At 44.8% G+C, this 20,947-nt stretch overlaps 1 protein-coding gene across 2 annotated transcripts in view; it reads left to right on the plus strand.

Moving 5' to 3' along the window:
* The first annotated feature begins 243 nt into the window (after positions 1 to 243).
* LOC149350506 (homeobox protein MSX-2-like) overlaps positions 244 to 20,947 on the plus strand; it is a 65,644-nt gene continuing 44,940 nt past the window's right edge. For both annotated transcript variants that reach the window (XM_089576891.1, XM_089576892.1), the window contains exon 1: positions 244 to 672. In XM_089576891.1, the coding sequence (XP_089433017.1) occupies positions 357 to 672 (316 nt within the window). In that variant the 5' untranslated portion in view covers positions 244 to 356. The remainder of the gene's footprint in view (positions 673 to 20,947) is intronic.

Here is a 20,947-nt window from a genome sequence, read left to right on the forward strand (position 1 = left end):
AGAGGGCCGGGCGCACGTGGCGTCGAGCGCAGCATCAGCAGCGTGGTGCGTTGACTGAAGCGCGACCGCGGCCAAGGAGGCGCGTGACAGCCGTGGAAGACGCGGCTGTCGCTCGCGGGCGGCGCGGGAACGCGGCGAAGGCGTGGAAGCGGGCCGCACGCTTTCGGCGGTCCCCCTCGCGAGGCAGGGGCGCGTCGAGCCAATGAGCGCGGCGGGGCGCCCCGCTGGGGAGACGGCCCAGCGAGGGGGGAGTCGCCAGTCTGGCCAGCGGCGGCCGGCTCGCGCCAAGTAGCTAGCAGACCGCCAGCAAGCAGTGGCCGGCATGGAGCGACGCCGAAGGCATCGCCGGTGGTGACATGTCTTCGCCGGGTCCCGCGGGAGGCACCCCCGCACCCGCGTCGCCCGAGACCCGGGCGGCCACGCCGACCAAGCCGTCGCCCTTCTCGGTCGCCTCGCTGCTGGCCGACACGCGGCCCAGCGGCCAGCTGAGGCTGACAGCGCCGGCGTTCGCCGCCGGAATCCTGCACGCGGCGCCGCGCGACCCGGGCCTCCCCTTCCTGCACGGGCCGGTGGCCGGCGGCGGTCCCTTCGGTTGGGCCCTGCACTCTCCCGGCGGCACGCAACCCTGCGGGCCCTCCTGGTTCGGCCTGGCGCCACACCACGCGCTGCCCAGTGAGTCGGCCCTCCCCCACCCGATACCGCGCTGACAGGTGTCGTCCGGCCAGCCGGCTGCCGCGCGCGAGGGCGTCAAAACAATCTACGAGCGGTTCTCTGTCATACGTTATTAGCGCTGCTCGTTCATGCCTCGAAGCCGATCGGCCGCCCTCTGCACTAATTTCGAATGGCTTTCACTGGCTTGAGAAAATTTCCTTGAAGGCTTTACCTTGGCTGGGAGTATAGAATGGGTGTTTATTTCAAGACCAAGCTAAACCGTGAAAAATTGGCGATTAATCATTTCGTTGGGTGAGCAGCGGCCTCTGCATTCGGTCCAATTCACTGCGCTGTCCGAACCCATTTCTTTCCTTTGTTTCTGCGTACAAAGGTCGTGATCACATAAAAGTTTCCGTATTCCTTTTGTCGAGTAAAGTTGTTTAACGTGCGCATGCGTGCGTCAAATACGCTAGGCAGCCTGCTGCGCGGAGGACGACACGAAACGAAAAATTGTGCTCTGTTATGCACGATGCACTTGAAAGCAATGCTGCCCTAAGTATCGCGATCAATGGAAATAACCGCTGATTGAGGTTTGTGTTTTAACCGGAACCTCAATCACTGGTGCTCTAACGCTGCATATTCACGGTTATTCTGATCACTGTAGTGAGCTTCAACGTTCACGTACTTTGTGAAAACGCGGATTTTGCCTGCAGCACCGAGGATGATTGCTCGGTGGTGAATGTTTTAACGATGGTTTAAACGGTTGAGTGTCTGTGCATGACTTTATCAACGTTTCAGCAAAACCTTACCTTCTACTAAGATATCTTTTCGCTCTGCAATGTCAGCTTGTATATGGCACCTACATCCTTTTACTATCTTAAGGTGGTGGACATTTCCGGAACCCTTCACTACGGCGTCCATCATAGCCTGAGTCGCTTTGGGACGTTAAACCGCCATAAACCAAACCTAAACTAAGCACAGGATAGTCTGAGGGCCACACGCTGTACAGTTTTCTCGAGGCTGATGTTACTCTAAAATGGTTTGGCCTTTTTGCGACCTTAGAATGGAATGAGAATGCAGTGCTGAGTCGTCGTCGATGGAACGAAACGAGAATGCAGTTGGCGCGTTTCCCGCGGAATCGAGCGGGAACGGTATTACGAAAATAGCATTCTTTCGGGAATGCCAAACGCCACTGTCTGAACGCCCTCTGTCATCGCATAACTACAAAGCGATCGGCGTTTACAATATGAATCACTGCTACAGCCGCTACACTTTTTTTTGCTTATTTGTGCCCACGTTGTTGGGTTAGTGTAGACCTCTATACAAAATGCTCTATACAAACAAAAGACGTGGACTCGGTAAGGTATCCATATATATAATATATATAATAGAAATAAAAACTGCGTCAGGATAGCTGCAGCGGGCCAAAATTAAGGCACCTAAATCTGAAGCAAGCAATGAAGACATCGGTGTCTGTAATAAAGCTGTTGCGCTCACAGTAAAGCAACTCTCGTACGCACCAAAAAACTAACTCCTCGCAAATGATGAAAGGGAACATTAGCACTCCTGTAGACATTTAGCCATGTCAAGCAAATCTTCAAGCAGCAGACTCGCAGCTCGCGAAGTCCCCCCACGATGAAAGTGCGCATTGCCGCTTTTGGGCGCATTATGAAATTAAGGCACACGGTGCTCGCGCAGGTGCTAAATTTTTTTCGACGATCACTGCTTTATCAGAAAATTTTCTGTTTTCACAAACCAGTATCTGTAATCGAACTGCTCTTTTAGCCTGGATGCACCGTTATACGCAAAAATAAATGCGTGCTTTCGCTTGATTGTGCATGCTTTACTGCTCCAAGAACAATTAGTAGCGTCAAGGGGTTGTTATGAAGCAATATGCTAATTAGTACCCGGAAGGCAACCTCACAAATGCTTTACTGCTTTAGAGAAGAGTAGTATTTCTTACCTGCAGTGTGGTAAAATGTGGCGCTAAAATTCGAGAAGATGCTTCGGAATTCTCATGCCCTGACATTCTGGGCAAGCCTCCATCGATCTTGTACGACTTTTAAAATTTTTTTCACATATCGTAAGATTTCATTATAAGAACCAATATATCCGCACAACTCCCCTCGGAATGCCTGAAGCTTTTTCCTATTAACGTTTTTGCTATCGTAAAAAACGTTCTTCATTGCATTTCTATGGCAACCTTAACGATGCGAGCGATTGACAAACTATAAAAGAAAGATTTTGCTGCGCATCGGAAGATTGGAACATCATCTTCAATATTCCCATAACAGTATCTTACGGTATTTCGCAGCAACTGCCTTACAATTAAAATGGATGTACAAGATTCCTGGACTTAGTCAAAGAAAGCGGCAGTGCACAGTGCATGCGCGGCGTTCATATGAGCATGCCGAAATGAGGTGGTGATGGTAAAAGTAAGGGCGAGAAATAAACAGTATCAATCTGCAATTCGCACTCCTTTGTTGCCACTATACACGGCCGCACTAGTTCTTATTGTGAAATTAGTGGCAAGAATTAAAAACACGAGCCATTCTTTTTACAATATGTGTAGTACCACTCATTGCTTTGTACCATAGTCCACTGAATGGTTGTCCTCTGTTGTTTATTCTGTGGCCCCAGATTACATTCTAATTAAACTCCCTCTGCGAGCGCTAATTCAGAAAGAAAACCAGTATTGACCCAGGTGACCTGCTGTGTGCGTAATGGCGTCGTTTTCGCATGAGGCTTTTTTTCAACTTTTTTTAACGATCCTGTACGCTGGCAGTTTTAAGTTATTATTATTATTATTATTATTATTATTATTATTATTATTATTATTATTATTATTATTATTATTATTATTATTATTATTATTATTATTATTATTATTATCGTGAAAATTTTAGACATTGCGGTAAGACCGCGCACTACTGGTGGCAAAATATTCATCGCTGTCTTACTTCGCCGATGAGTTCTAGAAATGAGTATGACAGTATAGAGAGGCTTTCATACGCCTCGGCCCGCTCTTAGAACTTTATTTTTATTGTTCCATACTGTAGCCCTACGAGGAGCGAACAAAAAAAGGAACGCCAAGTTTAGACTGATCAGTAACAATACAGCGTCGGAAAATTCCTTCAAGTGTAAAACGCGAGGTGCGTGGAAACTGCGTAGAAACGTGCGATGGCGAAGATTAAAAGGTAAAGTATTTTGTTTAATAGGATACCTTCTAGTTTAAGTATCAATTGACAAATACTCGTTCAGTGGCAGAAGTCGCGAAGAGTTGAAGTGTATCAGATTTTCGAACATTCAATACGACAGCGTAAAGAAAGTAAGAAGGTGCTGTGCGACGCATGCAAAGCAGAAAGATTGCAAGCGGCAAAATGTGTGTCATGTTGACGAAAAATTAACCACTGCAACCTTCCTTTCTGTAGATATTCTAATTTGTTAATGTCAGCTAATCTGTAGGGATTACAAATGACACAGCCAGGATTGAACGGATCAGAGCTCTGTACTTTAGCAAGATTTTGTCTTGTGGGGCAACGCGAGAAATGCCGCGCGGGTATCCGAGACTTTGAAGAGCTTTATTAGAAATGACGTCAATGGTGCTTCGACCATGATTCCTGCTACATTATACAACGGTTACAACAGCAAAAAGAAGCACTCTTATGTGTTCGTCCCCACCTCCCCCGCCTCTTAAAAGTGCGGTATGGCCACCCGATAAATAAAATGTTATGTACACAGACAAGATTTTCTCGGCGACCTATCCAGTTTCCAAACAAAAGCTATTACACGTCAAAACTGAGTTTTCTCAATCGCACAGCCAGGGTCGAAAAAGTCACCAAATAAAAGTAACGTTAGCGCCACTTAGTCAAGGCGCATATTTTCAGTCGCATTTTATCTTATCGTTTTCTAAAACGGCGCGCTAACATTTCGTGCCAACAGTGAGATGACAGCACTTTATCGATGAGAAAGTCATACTTCTTCCGGTACTGCTCTGACTGCTTATCTATTTAACTATTAGTGCATCAAAGCCACCTATCGACTGCGTCCTTTTAACCGAAAAATGACTTGGTGATACTAATTAGAGCAAACTTTTCTACTGTGCAGGGGATGTGTGCTGACCTCAATACTCCTCGAAGCGTTGTTTCGTATGCTGGGGAGATTAAGACATGCCTTATATAATGCGGGGTTTGTTCACGCGTATCCATTTAGGAGTGATACTTTCATTTAAACTATAATTTTCAGAGGTCCCTTATATGTACGTATCCTTGCACCTCAAAAATGCACACAGAAATTTAAAAAACTAAATTTGGTATTTTAGTCAAAACAAGAAAGTTTAGCAAAATACGTGAAGCATATTATGCACCGCGTGCAATAGTACGACTTTTCTATATTAGAAAAGTTGGGCAATATTAGGCATACGTAAAGCTAAGCCGTACAGCAAAGCCTGTTTAGTCTTTTTGTACAGAACCAAGGAGTGGACGAACTTGCTATGTGTCGTGCGTTTTCTCACTACTTGCCTCCAGCAAACAAATACAATGCCACAATATTTTCTGTATGCTTCGACCGTCAATATGAATGTCAAGCGCAGACGTAACGTAAACAGCCAACATTTAGCTGCCCAATCGCTTGTTTAGCTCTCGTCATTGAAGTAAGCATGTCACTCTAATTTGTCAATCGCTTGTTTGCAACTCTCATCGCTGAAGTTCGCACGTACACTCTAATTTGTCAATCGGCTGACGTCACCCTAACATCATCGAGGAAATATAGTGAAAAATATGATTTTTAACATTGGTACAGGCGAAAGACATCCTCATAGAAAAGTGATAGTGGCCCTTGCTGTGCGTACTCACACTAATCGTTATGCAGAAAGCTTCGTTGGGGCGCAGAGCTCCGTTGTACTTGCATGCATAAAACTGCGCTAAAGAAGCCATCGTATTGCTCCACTTAATCACGGATGAGTGATGTGCCCGCGTCAGCGTACTAATTTCTGTAGATATTGCTGTGCTGAAAATGTGATTTTTATAATTTTTGACGTTTCAACCGCTGTCTGTAATAGGTTGTTCATACTTCAGCTATAATATTTTGCGCACATAAAATCATGGCACAACGCTCTTCAATCCTGTCACCTTTATTGCGACTAATTAGAGATAATTTCGCCTGAACATGTCGCACTGCATGCACAAACACAGTAAATGCACAAGCAGAAGCGAACATTCAACAAGACTCTTTAACCCTTTCAGTCAGAAATTAGTGTCCAGGGGAGAATTTTCAGTTTTTCAAGTTTCTTTGATGATCATGAAAAGAATTGAGAAAAAATTCTCAGCCTCCCGTATTATTAATTATACAATCTCTTTTAGGTCCTTATACGTTCAAAGAGTAACTGAACAGTCCGTGTTTTCAGATTCTTAATTATACATCTTTCGACTAATTATTTGCATAAGAACCCCCTATATAAACAAATAAGAACACTTCAGCCATTTTAAACAGCTTATGCTTGCAAAACAAGCGAGCGAATCAAGCGAACACACTCACCGGCGCCATACTAGAGCTACAGTAAAACTAGGAGGCGTCATATTGCGTGTATACATTTGTGGATATTATGCCATGTGTACGAGGATTTGACTCCATTAAAACTTTTTGGGCATGTTGGTGTATATGGATCGTGTAAAAAGTTTTAGCGCAGACAGATACAGGCCATGAGAAAGACGACACAGACACAAGCGCTTGCGTTTAAGTGTCGTCCTTGTCGTGGTCTGTGTAGGTTTGCGCTAAAACTTTAAGGATATTCAGGTTGAGTCTACAGACGTGGACGCAGCGACTGAAGGGGTTATACGCCTTATTCCATGTTACATACGTGACAAGAACAGAATACATCTCAACTTCTATTGACAAATGGAGGCCCATATCTCTTGAGCCTAGCGGTTATTTACAGTACCGAAATAGCGGGCTGTAAATCATGGCTCTGCTTGGATGATAATGCGTCTGTGAGTGTGACGAGCATGTCTTCCTCAGAACAGCCAAACTCTTAAGCGTTGCGTCTTCGTGCCATCGTTCACTGTCGCGTGGTAACAAGGCTACATATTTATAGTTAGTGAGCCATCAAACGGTAACTTAACAATCACTAGATGTGTACAGCTTTCGGAAAGACTTCTCCTTAAGCGCAATTACTCCCTGTATAAATTCTCGACTGCTGCAGTGAATAGTTGGGCTGAAACCATAGCAGCGGACTCCTACGTTTATCTGCGCGCACGCGTATGTGTTTCCAGGTATGCATCATAGCATTGTTATTTTCTGATTAGACTTCTGCGCAATAAAGAGCTCTCAGCAGTTATTGTCTGCATTTGAGCACGTGGTCTTTATGTTTGCAGCGCTGCCTCATGACAGCCACTAGCATTATCGATGAGGCTGCCTGCTCGGTCAAGCGTGTTTCCCGGTTTCCTCGCTCAGGATATGTGCACTTGTGCGAATTAATGTTTCGGTGACGGGCACAGTTTTTTCCGCGCAGATTTGGGTGAACGCACTTGGCTTTGAAGTGGCGTTAAACGTACACCGAGGTCAACTCCATCCAATTTTTGCTCATAGTGACGTTCGTCCGGCAGCAAACGAAGATTTGTTGCCGAGAAAGTTGGACTTGGAAATTAATTATTTATTCTTGTCACTCGATTCAAATTCATGCCTTTGATGATGACGTCGAGAGAATTATGGATTCCGTGATCACTGACTGGAAGTGAATGGTGGTATGGTCTAGCCCCAGAGAGCTGCAACCAAAAAAGTATTTGACGTCATCGCAGTTTGCTTCCGAAAACTGCTTGTGGCGGCGACTTTTCCTCTTTTCTATAGCTTATAAATGTTGCGTTTTATTCAAGTGATTAGTAGATTTAGGCCAACCTAAACATGTGTTTAGTGCTAGCACATTTGAACGCGTGATTTGCAGTCTAGTCGCTGGGTGCACGACCGATCTTTATTGCCGACGGTGTATCGGCGTGCACGCTATATATAGGAGAAATGGGTTGGACTCAGCTGCGCTTTCACGTTACAGTCTGTTAAAAACTTTTAATAATTGCAACTAACAACAAGCGCACTAGTCGTTGGTGTGCTGCTACAACATACATTTGAGGTCTGCGCCTCATACCGTAGAAAAAAATGCTTGTATAATTTGAAATTATTTGTAGCAATCAAGAAGGCCTCGTAACTACATTTTCATCTATCACAATCAATTCACCGTATACACTGTTAGGTGGTGCGTAGATGTGGCTACGCAGCAGTGTTTGAAGAAGTCTAGTACGTGCTGCCCGCACTTAAGCTCGAGCCGACCCAAAACGTTCGTTATCGTATTTGTTGAAAAATTGAAAAAAATACACCGTTTAAGTACCTGTGCTCATAACAAATTTTTAGTTTCCTCTACCATTTGTTTAATTAGGTCCTCGACTGAGTGGTCACTCAACTAAGTAATTAACTGGCGGACAGAAAGCCAAGCGGAAAGAAAAAAGCACTGGGACAAAGGAAGCCAGCAAATATACACTATCTTTCTTTCCTTTTCGTTACGCTCCGCAAAGAACAGTTGCTCATTTGCACCAGTGTCGGTCCGATAGGCGAAAAAGTGTTAAGTTGCTAGGAGAGCACCATGTAAAGTCGTTTACCTGAACCCCGAACCCTACATTGGGTTCTGTCCTGCAATGGGTAATGAAATAAACAATTCAAGAAGCTGTTGAGTGTACTGTTTGGTTCAGCTTGTAGCTGATGACTACAAGTTCTGGCGCAATAAATCGTCCAAACGTTCATGAAATTACGGCGCTTGGAGTTTCTCCGTGGTCTGAGGCACTCAGAACGCCGGCACGACGACGGTAATTGCCATCAACGCCGCACAGAGCCCCGAACGAGCGCCCCACGTGCACCGCTCAGGCTTATTTGGAACAATGATTGCCCGACGCAGTAGAGGTGCGTAGGGGCATAGTGACCGTTAGTGCATTTACACGTTCGTTAACTCCTGCCATACAAGCAACGTGAGACCTAAAATTAGCATAGATGTGTTAAATTACACGTCGTGCAATGCTGCTGTTGGTGACGCGATGTCATTTTCTGCCACTTTAAACATAATGGCGTTCTCCTTTATGTACAGTCGAGGGCACGCGTATGGAGCAGCCGTTACATTTGTTGTGTAACATAACGGTTGCTGTTTTTGCAACCATTATTTTCAAGAATAATTCCTCTGCGTCTTTTCTATCGGCTGCTACAGCCTTTGATTGCAGAGCAGGCGGTATGCATATACTTGCTAGCCATCAGCCCTATTGCCGCAGGTGGTTGAAAATAGTAGTGGACGAGCAAAGAAATTGAATCGCGAAAAGAATCGTTACAATATATGGTCCAAATTGCCATGCACGTTGCTAGCGCACGTAGCATGCTTCCCATATGATTTTGTCTTAAATGTGTGGCGCAGAAGAAAACCTTCAGCTTTGTGGAGTGGATCCCTGTGAGTACCCAAACTGTCAGACGTCGATGTTTAGTCAAAGCCATGCTTAAAAAAAAAAAAAAAAACTTCGTGACATTGCCGGGGTACAGTAGCGAGTTCGACGCAATATACAAGCCACAAGCAATCTGGGTATAAATTGAAAAAAATCAGAGTGGAGCGGAGCCTGCGCTACTAAAATTTTCGTTCGACACGGAGAGAATTAAAGCACTTCGATATTTAAAATTCTTCGGTTGCGGGTGGTCCTTTAGCAACGTACTTTTCGTACATATAATAGGACTCAAGCCAAAAGAACTGGCACAGTTCATTTTATGTGAATAACGAAAAGAACAGGTTGTTGTTGTTGAGACTGACGCTTTCTGCTGGCGCTTGGAGACTACATTACATGCAGTTCGATCACTAGCTTACCGGTTAACTTGAATCATTGACTACCTCATTACTGAATTCTGATGAAAACGTTTTATTCCGTGTGGAGTACGAAAAGAACACTCATTTTCAGTGAAAATTTAGTCATTGTGCGCTGTACCTACAGCTATAAATAAAATGCCAAAGCCTCAGTTTTCTGACTAACTGCTGAACGGTGTGCAAATGTTGCTTCATGCAAGGTATGCAACGTAATTTCAATCAAGCGTTTAAAGTAAAAATAGAACTGGCTTGTTCTGGGAGGTCAAAGGCAACACAGCATTGCTCGCAGTCATAGGTTGATTAGTAAAATTTATGATCAGTCAGCTTGCTTTATATGGATCTTTTGACATCTTTTGACGCATGTGTTCCATCTGGGAATTTCTAGATATCCTCGCCATCCAATAAATTTCATTATTTATATCGCTCTCTTTTGTATAGTTTGCCTTTTGGGAAAAATGAAAGCCTGCTGCAGTCTGAAGAAGAAAATAAAAAAGGAGCCACATTTCTTTCCGGTCGTCAGCCGCCTCGACGCTATATACTCTCGCCATCAAGGGTAGATTCATCGGTCAATCCTATAGAGGCGTGGTTGCATTTTAACCAGGCGTTTTTTGCCTTTTCCATTGAAAAAAAAAAATAGGTTCAGCATGGTTTTCCTATGTAAATATCTTCCTTGGAGGGAAAGTGTAGTGGCCGCCGCCATCCCCCCTTTAAATCTGGCCCAGCTTGCCTTCACTGTGCTTCTATTAGCCGCGTGCTATTCTGTGTAGTTTGTGTTGCCTCAGGATAGCTTCTGTTCAAGTAGCTGACAGAGAAATTTTCCTTTTGCCGCGTTTCTGTGGAGAGCGCGACACGTTCAGCAGTGTTATATTAAAGAGGAAGAGAGAGAGAGAGGCGCATCACACTGACGCAGATTGGCCGACGTCAGCCGTGCTGCGCCTGATCTGACCTGCAGCTCCCTGTCCGCTAACAGGGACGAGAGGGTAAGGAAGACCTCAAATCCCCCCCCCCCCATCGTCAACTAAGGTCATTCCGGGCTCCCTTTATACATGCGCTAAACGAACTGAGCCAACTTCTGACCTGACCCAAAGGCACTGTCGAAGCGACAGGACGCCGATTACCTTGAAGGCATTGACTGCATCGGTGCCTGCAAAATTATTTCTCCTCACGCTGGAAATCGAAATAACGGGCGTCGCTTCGCGATATCTCGACTTCTGCGAGCTGCTAGCCGTTTATCCAAACCGGAGAGCGTGATCAAATTTCGACCATGCAGTAGATGGCGTGCACGGATGTCACGTTTAGGCACCGACGTAAGCTGCATTTGCAAGAATACGGCAGGATCGGGACCTTTTTGCCTTGCTGGACCGTAATTTGCACTGGGGTTAATGTAAACGCTAACTTGTGAGCCCAAGCTGGCCATGAGATGAGCTGGGTCGACGCACGTACAAGGGGTACCGTGATAGGCTCAACACCATTGGCAGTGTGCATGAAAGCGCACTCAGGTGTACAGAGCTATGTCGACCCGAGTTCTGACTGGATATTGGCACATCTGGTTTATGTGATCAGCTACATAATCTGTGTCCTGCGGCATTACGCAGTCGATCAGGCCCATGAAAGTTTCGAAGGCCGCATGGCTTTTATAGTGTGCTAAAAAAAAAAAAAAACGCTACACTTTGGAGACATGCTGGTTTCAAAGGAATCTACAACTTTCCGTATCGCACATAAACCGAAAATATAATGTAGAAAGAGAGTTAGTAATAGTTTTAAGAAATATAAAAAGTGCTTTTAGTTGGTGGGGGAAACTTCCAATGACAGCGCTCTGAATGTCGAGTTCGCAAGTTTCAATATTTAGAGCTTCACCAAAGTTACGCAGGAAAACTTGAGTGTTAAATCGTTTTCCTCTATTCTTCTTCCTTTTCCTTGTATTTTCTTCTCTCTTTTTTCCTTTTTCGGCTTTCACATACCAGTTGAACATATGGGCTCCTCACTGCAACTTGAACGATTCTTTGAATGCAACTCATGCGTTTCGCTTAAAAAAAAATGACGCCGTGTCATCTCTCCTCATGCAAAAGTGGACGCAGGCGCCGTCTTTCAGCCATAAAACTTCTATCCTCGCTGCATTTCAGAAAAAGCTCTGGTGCTAAAATGTAATCATGCCGAACAGTCATTTCTAATTTTTTTACTTTCACGTATGATTACGTTTCAGCGACGCGACAAGGTTCCCGCCGCACTACACGAATACCTCTACAGCTGACATCTGAGTAAAATTAACATTTAAGAGATTCCGACGAATTGCACTACATAACTAGCCAGTGGGACTTATTAGCAACGGGGGCAGCGAAAAATCCATTGGAATGCCCGTGAAACATTAAAATTTGAAGCCCGAGCAAAAATCAAATTCCAAATGAGGTGTGTCATGAGCTTGTATTGAATTTCAAAAAGGTGGTGATATGTTTATCGCATTGTTGCCAGCAAACAGTTTGTTAAAGTGGGGGGACAATGTTCGGGCTCTCTTCCAGTTTCATCCTGTGTTCCCCATGGAAGTGTTTTGGGCCCTCTGCTTTTCCTTTTGTACGTCAATGATATTGTTCAAGTTGTTAACCCACCAGTGCATATTGGATTGTTTGCTGACGATTGTATTCTATACAGAGAAGTTACAAATAAGGAAGATCAAAGTGACCTGGACAGTGCCTTGAACAACGTTTTCGAATGGTGCGACCGATGGGGTATGGTTCTGAATGCTGATAAAAGTGTTTATATGCCGATAACCTGAAAAACCATATGTCATAGCTACACATATAAATTAGGCTCTCTCCCTCGTCAACATGTATCCAACTACAAATACCTAGGAGTAACCAAAAGTAGCAATCTATCGTGGAACTTGCGCATAAAAAATATATGCTCTGCTGCATTGAGAAAAATGTGCTGCTTAAAACATAAACTAAAAAATGCTCCTTCTATCATTAAGCTACTTTGTTATTCTTCAATAATCAGACCTAAACTCGAATATGAATGCATAGTGTGGGACCCGTATACTAAATCTAACGCAAAAAATCTGGAAAGAATATGGAGAAGAGCTGTCAGGTTTATTTTTAATAAATATGCAAGGTCTGACTCCCCAACCACTTTAAGGTCTGACTCCCCAACCACTTTAATGGAGATTAATAAAATTGAACTACTTGAACATCGGAAAAGAAAGCTTAGGTTAGAATTTATTTCTATCTTATTTCTATCTTATTACACCATCCCAGTTCTCTAACCCCTATATTCGCTAGAACAGACACAAGTTTTCGTTCTTTCCACGCACAGTAACAGATTGGAATCAGCTAGTTAAACCATTGTCCCATGAGTTTTAACCAATTATTACTATACTGTGTTGTTCTCTTTTGAAGTGTTGCGTTTTTTTTGTGCCTTGATTGACTTGTTCGCCCACCCTGCTAATAAATAAATAAATAAAAATATTCTTCTTTGCCGTGCTGTGCATCAGGATGGAAATAATATATTTTGCACGCTGATATATCCCGCAAAACCACGCAGCAGAGTTGTAGAATTAGCTCAGAGAGCTCCAATGTACGAAAAAAAGAACGGGAAGCAAGGTGCGCCCTTTTTTATTGCTCATATACACACGACTTCATAGGAGCGTAGAATCGGACCGATGCTGTGGTTCCTGTGTCCAATAAGCATAGGATACAATTATTCAATGGGCGTCTTTTACGCTTCTTTCAGCAAGTAATGTTTGTAAAGGACTGCGGCTTATAGGAAAGTACGCACAGAACCAGGAAGTGGCAAGTGTCGTCATGTATAGCGTACCGAATGTGCGAGATTGATGGTTCGCTCGGTTCATTTCCTCGAAGAACTGCGACGAAATGATTCGAACATTCCGGGCAATAAGTCACACAGAATTTTAACGAGACTTCTTGGTGCTTCCGACTGTATCAAGAATTTTTACAAAAGAAGAGAATTTCAGAAAGAAAAAACACGTCACGGCTTACTCAGAAACTTTGCAGCCAGTTTTAATTAGCAATGCATCAGAAACTCAACTTAAAAGTCATCAGAAATACGCCGATGTGATGTCTAAAGTCATTGGCTTTAAATCAGAAACTCATCACACATGTTTGTAAAATCTAAGATTTGTCGAAATCTTCTCTGGTCGAGTAGCAGATTCATACGTGAAAAGAGAGGAATAACGCCGACCAAAAGGGAGTTGTTAAAAGATGTAAATGACGATTGGGCTTTCGTACGAAGCCTTGTTCACTGAGCCAAAAAGCCCAATTTGGTGAAAAGTTGGCCATGCGACCGTCGTAACTTGATGGAATCTAGGGTAACGAAATGATCAGTGAACAAAGTTTGCGCACAGAAGCCGAAACGTCATTTACGTCTTTTAACAACTCCCTTTTGGTCGGTGTTATTCCTTTCTTTTCACATGTTTGTAAGAGTTGCAGTGTCACGTCGAGAACAGTGAACGTTTAGGCGTATTGATTTATCCGAAACGAGATAACAACGCTCAGTTAAACCGTATTATGACGAATTACATAGTATATGTGACTTAAATATCATACTGACGTACAGGAAAATAATTCAGAAGCAGATGGCATGCGGCTGTTGACGAGGCATTTCATGACTTTTCAATTTGTTACGTTTAAAATAAAGCTATGCGTTGAACTCGAAGGCTAAATTTAAGACAATACAACAATCGCAACAAAAACAACGATAAAGGAGATGGCATAAACAATAAATAAACACAATGTTTGCATTCTTTAATGCCTTTTAACCAGTTCTATTCCATTCTTCTGTTTTGTGCTGACGGTTCGGCACAATTCGCGGAACCCATGTTTCGTGAGATGGTTCTAGCTTCTTGTAGATAGTGGCCACTGAGCAGTATGGCTTACTTCCCGGTCATGCCTATATATCCCTAGAAGAGCTGGAGTCACCAGGAACATAGATTACGTCTTTGCACGTGATCTCATCAGCAAAAAGACCACGGTTAGCCTTCATAGCGTGTTCAAGACTGCCGTGATGTACCGTTTCATTCGCTGCTATGCTGCATGGGATCAAGAGGGCGTACAGAAGGGACAGAAATTGCCTGAAATTTAGGACACCTGTGATCCATTTTGATGAATCCTTAGCGTGATCACGCGGGCCTGGAGCCTCGTAAGGATGCGATCAGAGCAGACTGCGGACAATACATGAACCTTCCAGTTGAGCCCTTGGCTTATACGTGCTGTTTTGCTAATTTTATTGAAACTTTAGTGAGGGTGAGCACGCTGTCGTAACGTGAAAGCATCCACGATTTGAGACTGACGCTAAAGAAAAACCTATGCGCTTGGATATCCGATTTTTTGTGCGCTTGTGTGTGTGTGTGGCAGCTTGATTTTTTTTTTCCGAAAACAGCCTTCCGAGTAGTACACCATTCGCGAAAATCAGAAAGATAACGCCTTCGCAAACGATCAATTCCTGCAAGCATACAAAATGTATTTATTAGAAATTATTATTATTGCTGATTTTTCTCAAAATAATGTACTAAAAAGGACGGAAAAGATTTTTGCTGGCCGCGGCACGCGCCGTCATCTTGTATCAATGCATTCTTTCTGCTCGGTTTCTGAAAGCTGAATAGGACTTGGATGTCGTAAAGATCCATGCAAGAATAGTTACACTTTTGTTACTTTTTAACGAGGTGCAGGGATATATCATATAACCACATCAATTATCCTGTCTTTTGATCTCTGTTCCTTCAGAATAGGCTAACTGCAAGCAAATCCTTGTAAATTCTACTGGACCGCTCGAGCTGGACATGCTTCCACTTTATTTTATCCCAAGTTTGTCGGAGCAAAACAAAACGTGGCGACTGACCGTCTGCTGCAACAGCACACGATCATGACCTCGCACCACTTTTCTACGCGGAGACGAGGCTGCAGATAAGACGCAATACGACAGGCAAAAGTTTACTGGCATGAAGTCAACAATTAACCTCTCAAATATAAGTGAAAAGCATGTTTTTTTTCTCAGTACTTCTTTGGACGTATGACCTCGTCAGCGCCTTTTCAACTTCAATTGAAGATTTAAAATTAAATTGCTTCTTCAAAGCTAACTAGTTTTTCTTTTCACAATGGACTTGTGCATTCCGCTTCGGCACCCTCCCGAAAGGCTAACGCAAGGCTGATACATTTCATGCCTTAAAGGGGCACTTCGGTCAAATTGAAGATGGAATGTATCGATTGCTTATTGCATTAAACAACAAACGACGCTACTTTCTCCGAAAACGGCGCTTTGATAAGCTATAAAAGGGCGAAAAATTAAATACAGGGTGTCGGCATCACCGGGCGATTTCGCGAGCAAGCTGCGCTGTGTCGACAACACTTTTTTTGGTCGCGGATCCAAGAGGCCGGGCTACACCGCCACTCAACTTCAAAACGGTGATCACTGAGTCCCTTTCAGTATAGTGTTCACGAGTTTTAATGGAGGGGGGGAGGGGAGGGGTAATTTTCGATGCAATTTTCTCGGCAGCGAATGCGTATTTTGCTGCTGTACAAACTTCGAAATACCCGGAAAGAGCAAGAGAATCGATTTTTACTGTACTAACGAAAATTTGTCGCAGTTGCCCCGAGTGTCCTTTTAAGTGCATCTCGGTGTGTCGCGAGCAGAAAAAACTTTTCTCTAACGGTAGTGCCGTGGTTTCGTTTTTACCTGTGGCATAACTAAAGCAATTCACCCGGCGAATGAATGCGTGAAGGATGTATATACAGTTCTACAGAGCCAGGCAAAAGATCTTCCTGTTTTGTTTTTTTTTTTTTTCATCTGCTGGCTCATAGAGGAAGCCATTTCTTAACACTATCCACGGAACAGGAGTGCCGTGCGGAACCAAACCACGGAACTAATGCACGATCGGACGGGTTCACAGAGACAAATTCTTGTTTCCGCATGCGTTCGCTACTGGAATGGAGGAGAGTCATCGGTCATAGAGAAAATGATGCAGCCGGTGCGTGTTGTAAGTTCAACAAGCACAGGACAGATAACAAAGGAGAGGTGGGACCGGCTAGTACTTCCGCGGATGATGCCTACTTTACTCGAACACCACCGTTTTTGCACCGTCACATCCTGAAAGGATAAACAAGAACAATCGGTGTCCATGGGCAGATAGACGCGTTATCCTGAAATGACTGAGGGCGGGTAGCGCTATACGGCTACGAGAACATGAACCGATAACGAGACGAACACCGGCATGAGAACACCGGCAAGCGCCAGTCTTATAGCACAGTTATGTTCTGCTTCTGCTTCTGTCTCTTAGCTTCGTAAATGTGCATTCATAAGGGTTATCACTACTGAGTGCTTTGAGCCGATGTTTCAATTGGTGTCGGTTCGTGTTCTCTTGGCTGCACAAACTGTCGGTTCTTTTTGGCCGTGGCTTCATTTCAGGTTAGCTTGTCTATGACTGCATATACTGCTAACTAGGTTCTTAGATAATAATAGATGCGTTCATGTTTATTTAAGCTTAAGGTTGAAAAAGAAAGCGAAGATCTGAGCTCATTGTACGCGATGGTGTCCAACTTATGAGAGCGCTATTTTAGAACACACCGAGCCAGCGGTCGGGCGGTTTTGCTTGGATTTGATTCGAGCAAAATTTGAAACCAAGTAGATGCTTGGCGCGTTCGTTCTGCAACGTCGGTTGCACTAATTAGACGATGAATGCGAACGGTCTTCGTTCATCCTCTTCCAAGCGGAAGCGAAAGCACCGTAATTCCGTTGCGTTCGCCGAGGCTGTGAAGAGCGCGCAAAGCGTACGCATTTACTCCTGGCTGAAGTTTCTGGCAGCGCACGCCGACATAAAAAGGCTCTAACAGTTTCTCTGTATTCGCGTTTGATTGTGTCGAGAGCTCAGCACATCCATTCTGGACGAGCCTGCGGTCAAGCCATCGGGCTTTACGGCGCAGTCCTTATGCAGTCATTAATTTCCTGCTACTCAGGCGGCAAAGCACTCCCAAGACCCACAAGAGCCGAGACGGGCAATGAGTACGCATTCCACAGCGAAAGCCGGAATCATGTGTCTCGTCTTCGTGTATGCAGCCCATACGCCGAGTGCGGCAATGGAAGGAAACGCTGCTGGTGGCACTATTGTGGCAAAGTGCTCCGTCACATTAGGGCCAGCTGCCGCCATTTTCGCCTTTCTCTTTCGGACGCTTCCTGTTCCTCCATCTTTTCGCCTAACGACCAAGCTGGGCCCGCGGCACGCTCGTCTGGGAAGGGGACATCGCAGTATCGCAAACTGCACATTTAGGGCTTTTGTATAAAGCAAATAGCTGAGCTACCGATCCCACTTAAACGTGCTTAAATTAATAGAAAGGCCAGACTTGTGTGTTCTTTTTTTTTTCAGACAGAATGTTGATTCTTAATGAGGCGCATTTTCTTAAGCGATTGTGCTCCCCTTTCACTGCCCTAAGTGTTCACTGCAGTGTCTCATATGGATCATTCTGAGTCTTCTACTTCACATCTGTATACCTAGAGGGCCTTTGTCACCCCTCGCACAAGTGACCGCAATTATTATCTGAGTGCGCTTGGACACGGTGGGACAACTGCCGCCAGTATTACGCGAGGCTAGTCCTACTTGTAGCTTACAGCTACCCTAACCTCAGCCTCAGCTGTCCCACTTGATACCGCCAAAGCTTCAATATAAGTGCTTCAAGGCAGCATTATAGAGGAAGGAAATAATCAAGACTGCAGTTTTTAATCACGATTAAGAGTACTATAGCTGAGAAGCAGATATGGCACACATCCAACTGAAAGTCGACCTGAGGGGTACAATTTAATCGCAGATTTATGCGCCGGCATTGCAGTGTAGATGAATACACTGAACTATCACGGGAATCCGAAGAAAGGTCATGCGTTGCCAGGTGATGCATTTATTTTTTTGCAAATCACGGCAGGAACTGATTTAAGGGGATTCAGCATGGTTTTTCTAAAATTTCTCTCTGCGGGGGGAGGGGGAGAGGGGAAAGGGAATCATCGCCCTCCTTTTTCCTAGAGAGATATTTTACACAGGAAAAACATGCTAAACCTCATTGAGAAAAAAGTCCTAGAAGTACATGAGTCATATACCCCCCTCCCAGCACACCTCAAGCGCCTCCTCAAAGAGTGACCATGAATCCGCCACATTTTTGTAAATTTTGTCCCAAATAAAAAACTTACTTACTTACTTACTAGTCACGGCTGGACAGCATGTGACTTTCCACTCAGGGGTACACATACTGCAACCAACCAAAACGGTAAAACGCGCCCTGATATACAAGTGAAGGAGTTTAGCTATAGCGCCGTAATATTTTATCCGAATGGACCAGATGTAAAAAAAAAGAAACAACCGACCGGCGGAAAAAGCATGCGTAACACCGAACTTCCGGTAGCAAACCTTGGATCTGCAGGCAGTTGCTATGCGCGGCGCCACCACACCGATGGGCTTTTTGGCATGCGTAGTCGTGCGTGGTTGCGTCGCCGCCATCGGCGGCCACGCTTTGTAAACAGGCTGCCAGGTGCAGTGAAAATGTGAAGGTGGACGCATACTGATAAAGGAGCGTGTTTATCGCAATTTTAAAGGAGGCCATGAAGCGCTTCACGCAGTTCCTTGAAACCCTTTGCTCTTCTTGCGCGAGGATGGCTTCTGTTGCGACGCAGGAAACAAAACGCAGCCCACGCCTGATCCGTTTCCATTATGAGAGGTTGACGTCCGAATCGCCGTAAGAGAAACGAAGAAATACGCACCGTGATGACGTAAGATTTCTCAGTCACCAGTGGTTTTTCCCGTCGTGCATTGCAGTGCCGTGTAGTAATGTCGGGAGGTGAACAGCCTCGCGGGCACAAAAAAAAAAATGGAAGCTTAGAGGAGTAGTTTTTCAGGAGCGCTGTTATAACATAGTCACGTATTCGTAATACTCTGCCGCTACAGACGGACAGGTAACGTACTCTGACGTCTTTCCTTCCTGGATGCAGTATGTATTTATGGCGTATCTTGGCTTGCAACACTTGATTATTTAAGTGGAACTGCATGAAAAGTTGTCCCCCACGAGAAGAGGTTTTCAGCAAACCGATTTACGTTATCAGAAAATCGTAATTTACGAGGTTTTGAGCGCTTTTAAAAAAAAGAAAACTGAGAATTTATTGCTCTACTCATGGCCGTCGCCATGAAGTGTGAAATCAGGACGATATACTCGAGGGCGACGTTTCTTTTTTTCCTTTTCCCCGGTCATCAGCGCATATTGGAAGCTCAATCTGACGATGAGAACCGTACTCGATGAAAACAGGGAGCTATAGACGCACGCGAAATTATTTAATACTCACCTCCTTATTTTTCTGAACGCACTCCCCTAATTGGTAAGAAATGTATTTTTTTTTACACAACACGGGGTCTTTTTGTCAGCTTTGTCAGGAGTGTTGGAGTCGTAACATTTGGTAGTCCTACGCCACACTTAACAACACAAACAAAAAATTAAAAGGGGCTACCGCTTCTCCTCTACACTCAACACCCCAACCCCCAAGAAATTTACCCACACATCCCCTATTTTCACTTCCTGGGGAAACCCCTGAGCACGCTCGTGCTTGATAATGTGCTACCGCTGCCACTGCTACTTAATTATTCAAAGTCGTTTGCACAAGTCCAAAAGAAAAAAAAAATAAGCGAGAAAAGGAACGGTGCAGAATTTAGACACACAAGCAACGTAGGCTACCGACGCGTCATCTTTGTGATCGCGTTGTTTCGGTTTCTCGTAGATTTAGTTTCAAAGGCCTAAGCCCCCTAGCAAGCATTTGTTTCATAAACGTTCATGTCGTACCTGGAAAACATTAGGCGCTTTATTTGACGAGCATAAGAAATCCGCAGACCGTTCTCGCCGAGCAGACCGTACAGCGGTTCGGCCGCGCATACCCCAGCTCGCCAGGCTAGTTTGAAATTATCTCAGATTAACGAGGCGTATTGTTTATCCGAAGAGCGTAAGGAAAAAGAGCTGAAAGGTTCGAAGTGAAATTGCCGCACTGTTTCTACTCGGCGTAATTCAGAGGCTGCCTATACGCATCCCAGCTGGAATTAAATGTTTCGTGTATACGACAGCCAATTGCGATGCCGAGATTGGAGGCAGAATGAATCGGCGTAGCAATGGCTGGCTGGCGCGCGGCCTCTCGCAAAGGCACAAGCGCCGACGACGGCTCGAGCGAGGAGCGTTGAATCTTCCGTTCCACCCCTGCCGAGCGGAGGAGCAGCAACGGAGCAAGATAAAGCACACCCACCGTGCGTTGGGGCGGCCTTTTTGCCGTCCCCGCCGCCCTATGCGGGGGCCCGCGCGCGCTATCGGGGCCCCCTGACAAGCGCGCCGAGCAGCTTATGCGGCGCGCGCACCCTGTAATGCCGATAAATTGAAAGCGCCGACACAGGGCATCGCGGCGGCA

The sequence above is a fragment of the Amblyomma mixtum genome, chromosome 3 (genome assembly GCF_055824585.1).
Source record: "Amblyomma mixtum isolate Tamu chromosome 3, ASM5582458v1, whole genome shotgun sequence".
NCBI lineage: Eukaryota > Metazoa > Arthropoda > Arachnida > Ixodida > Ixodidae > Amblyomma > Amblyomma mixtum.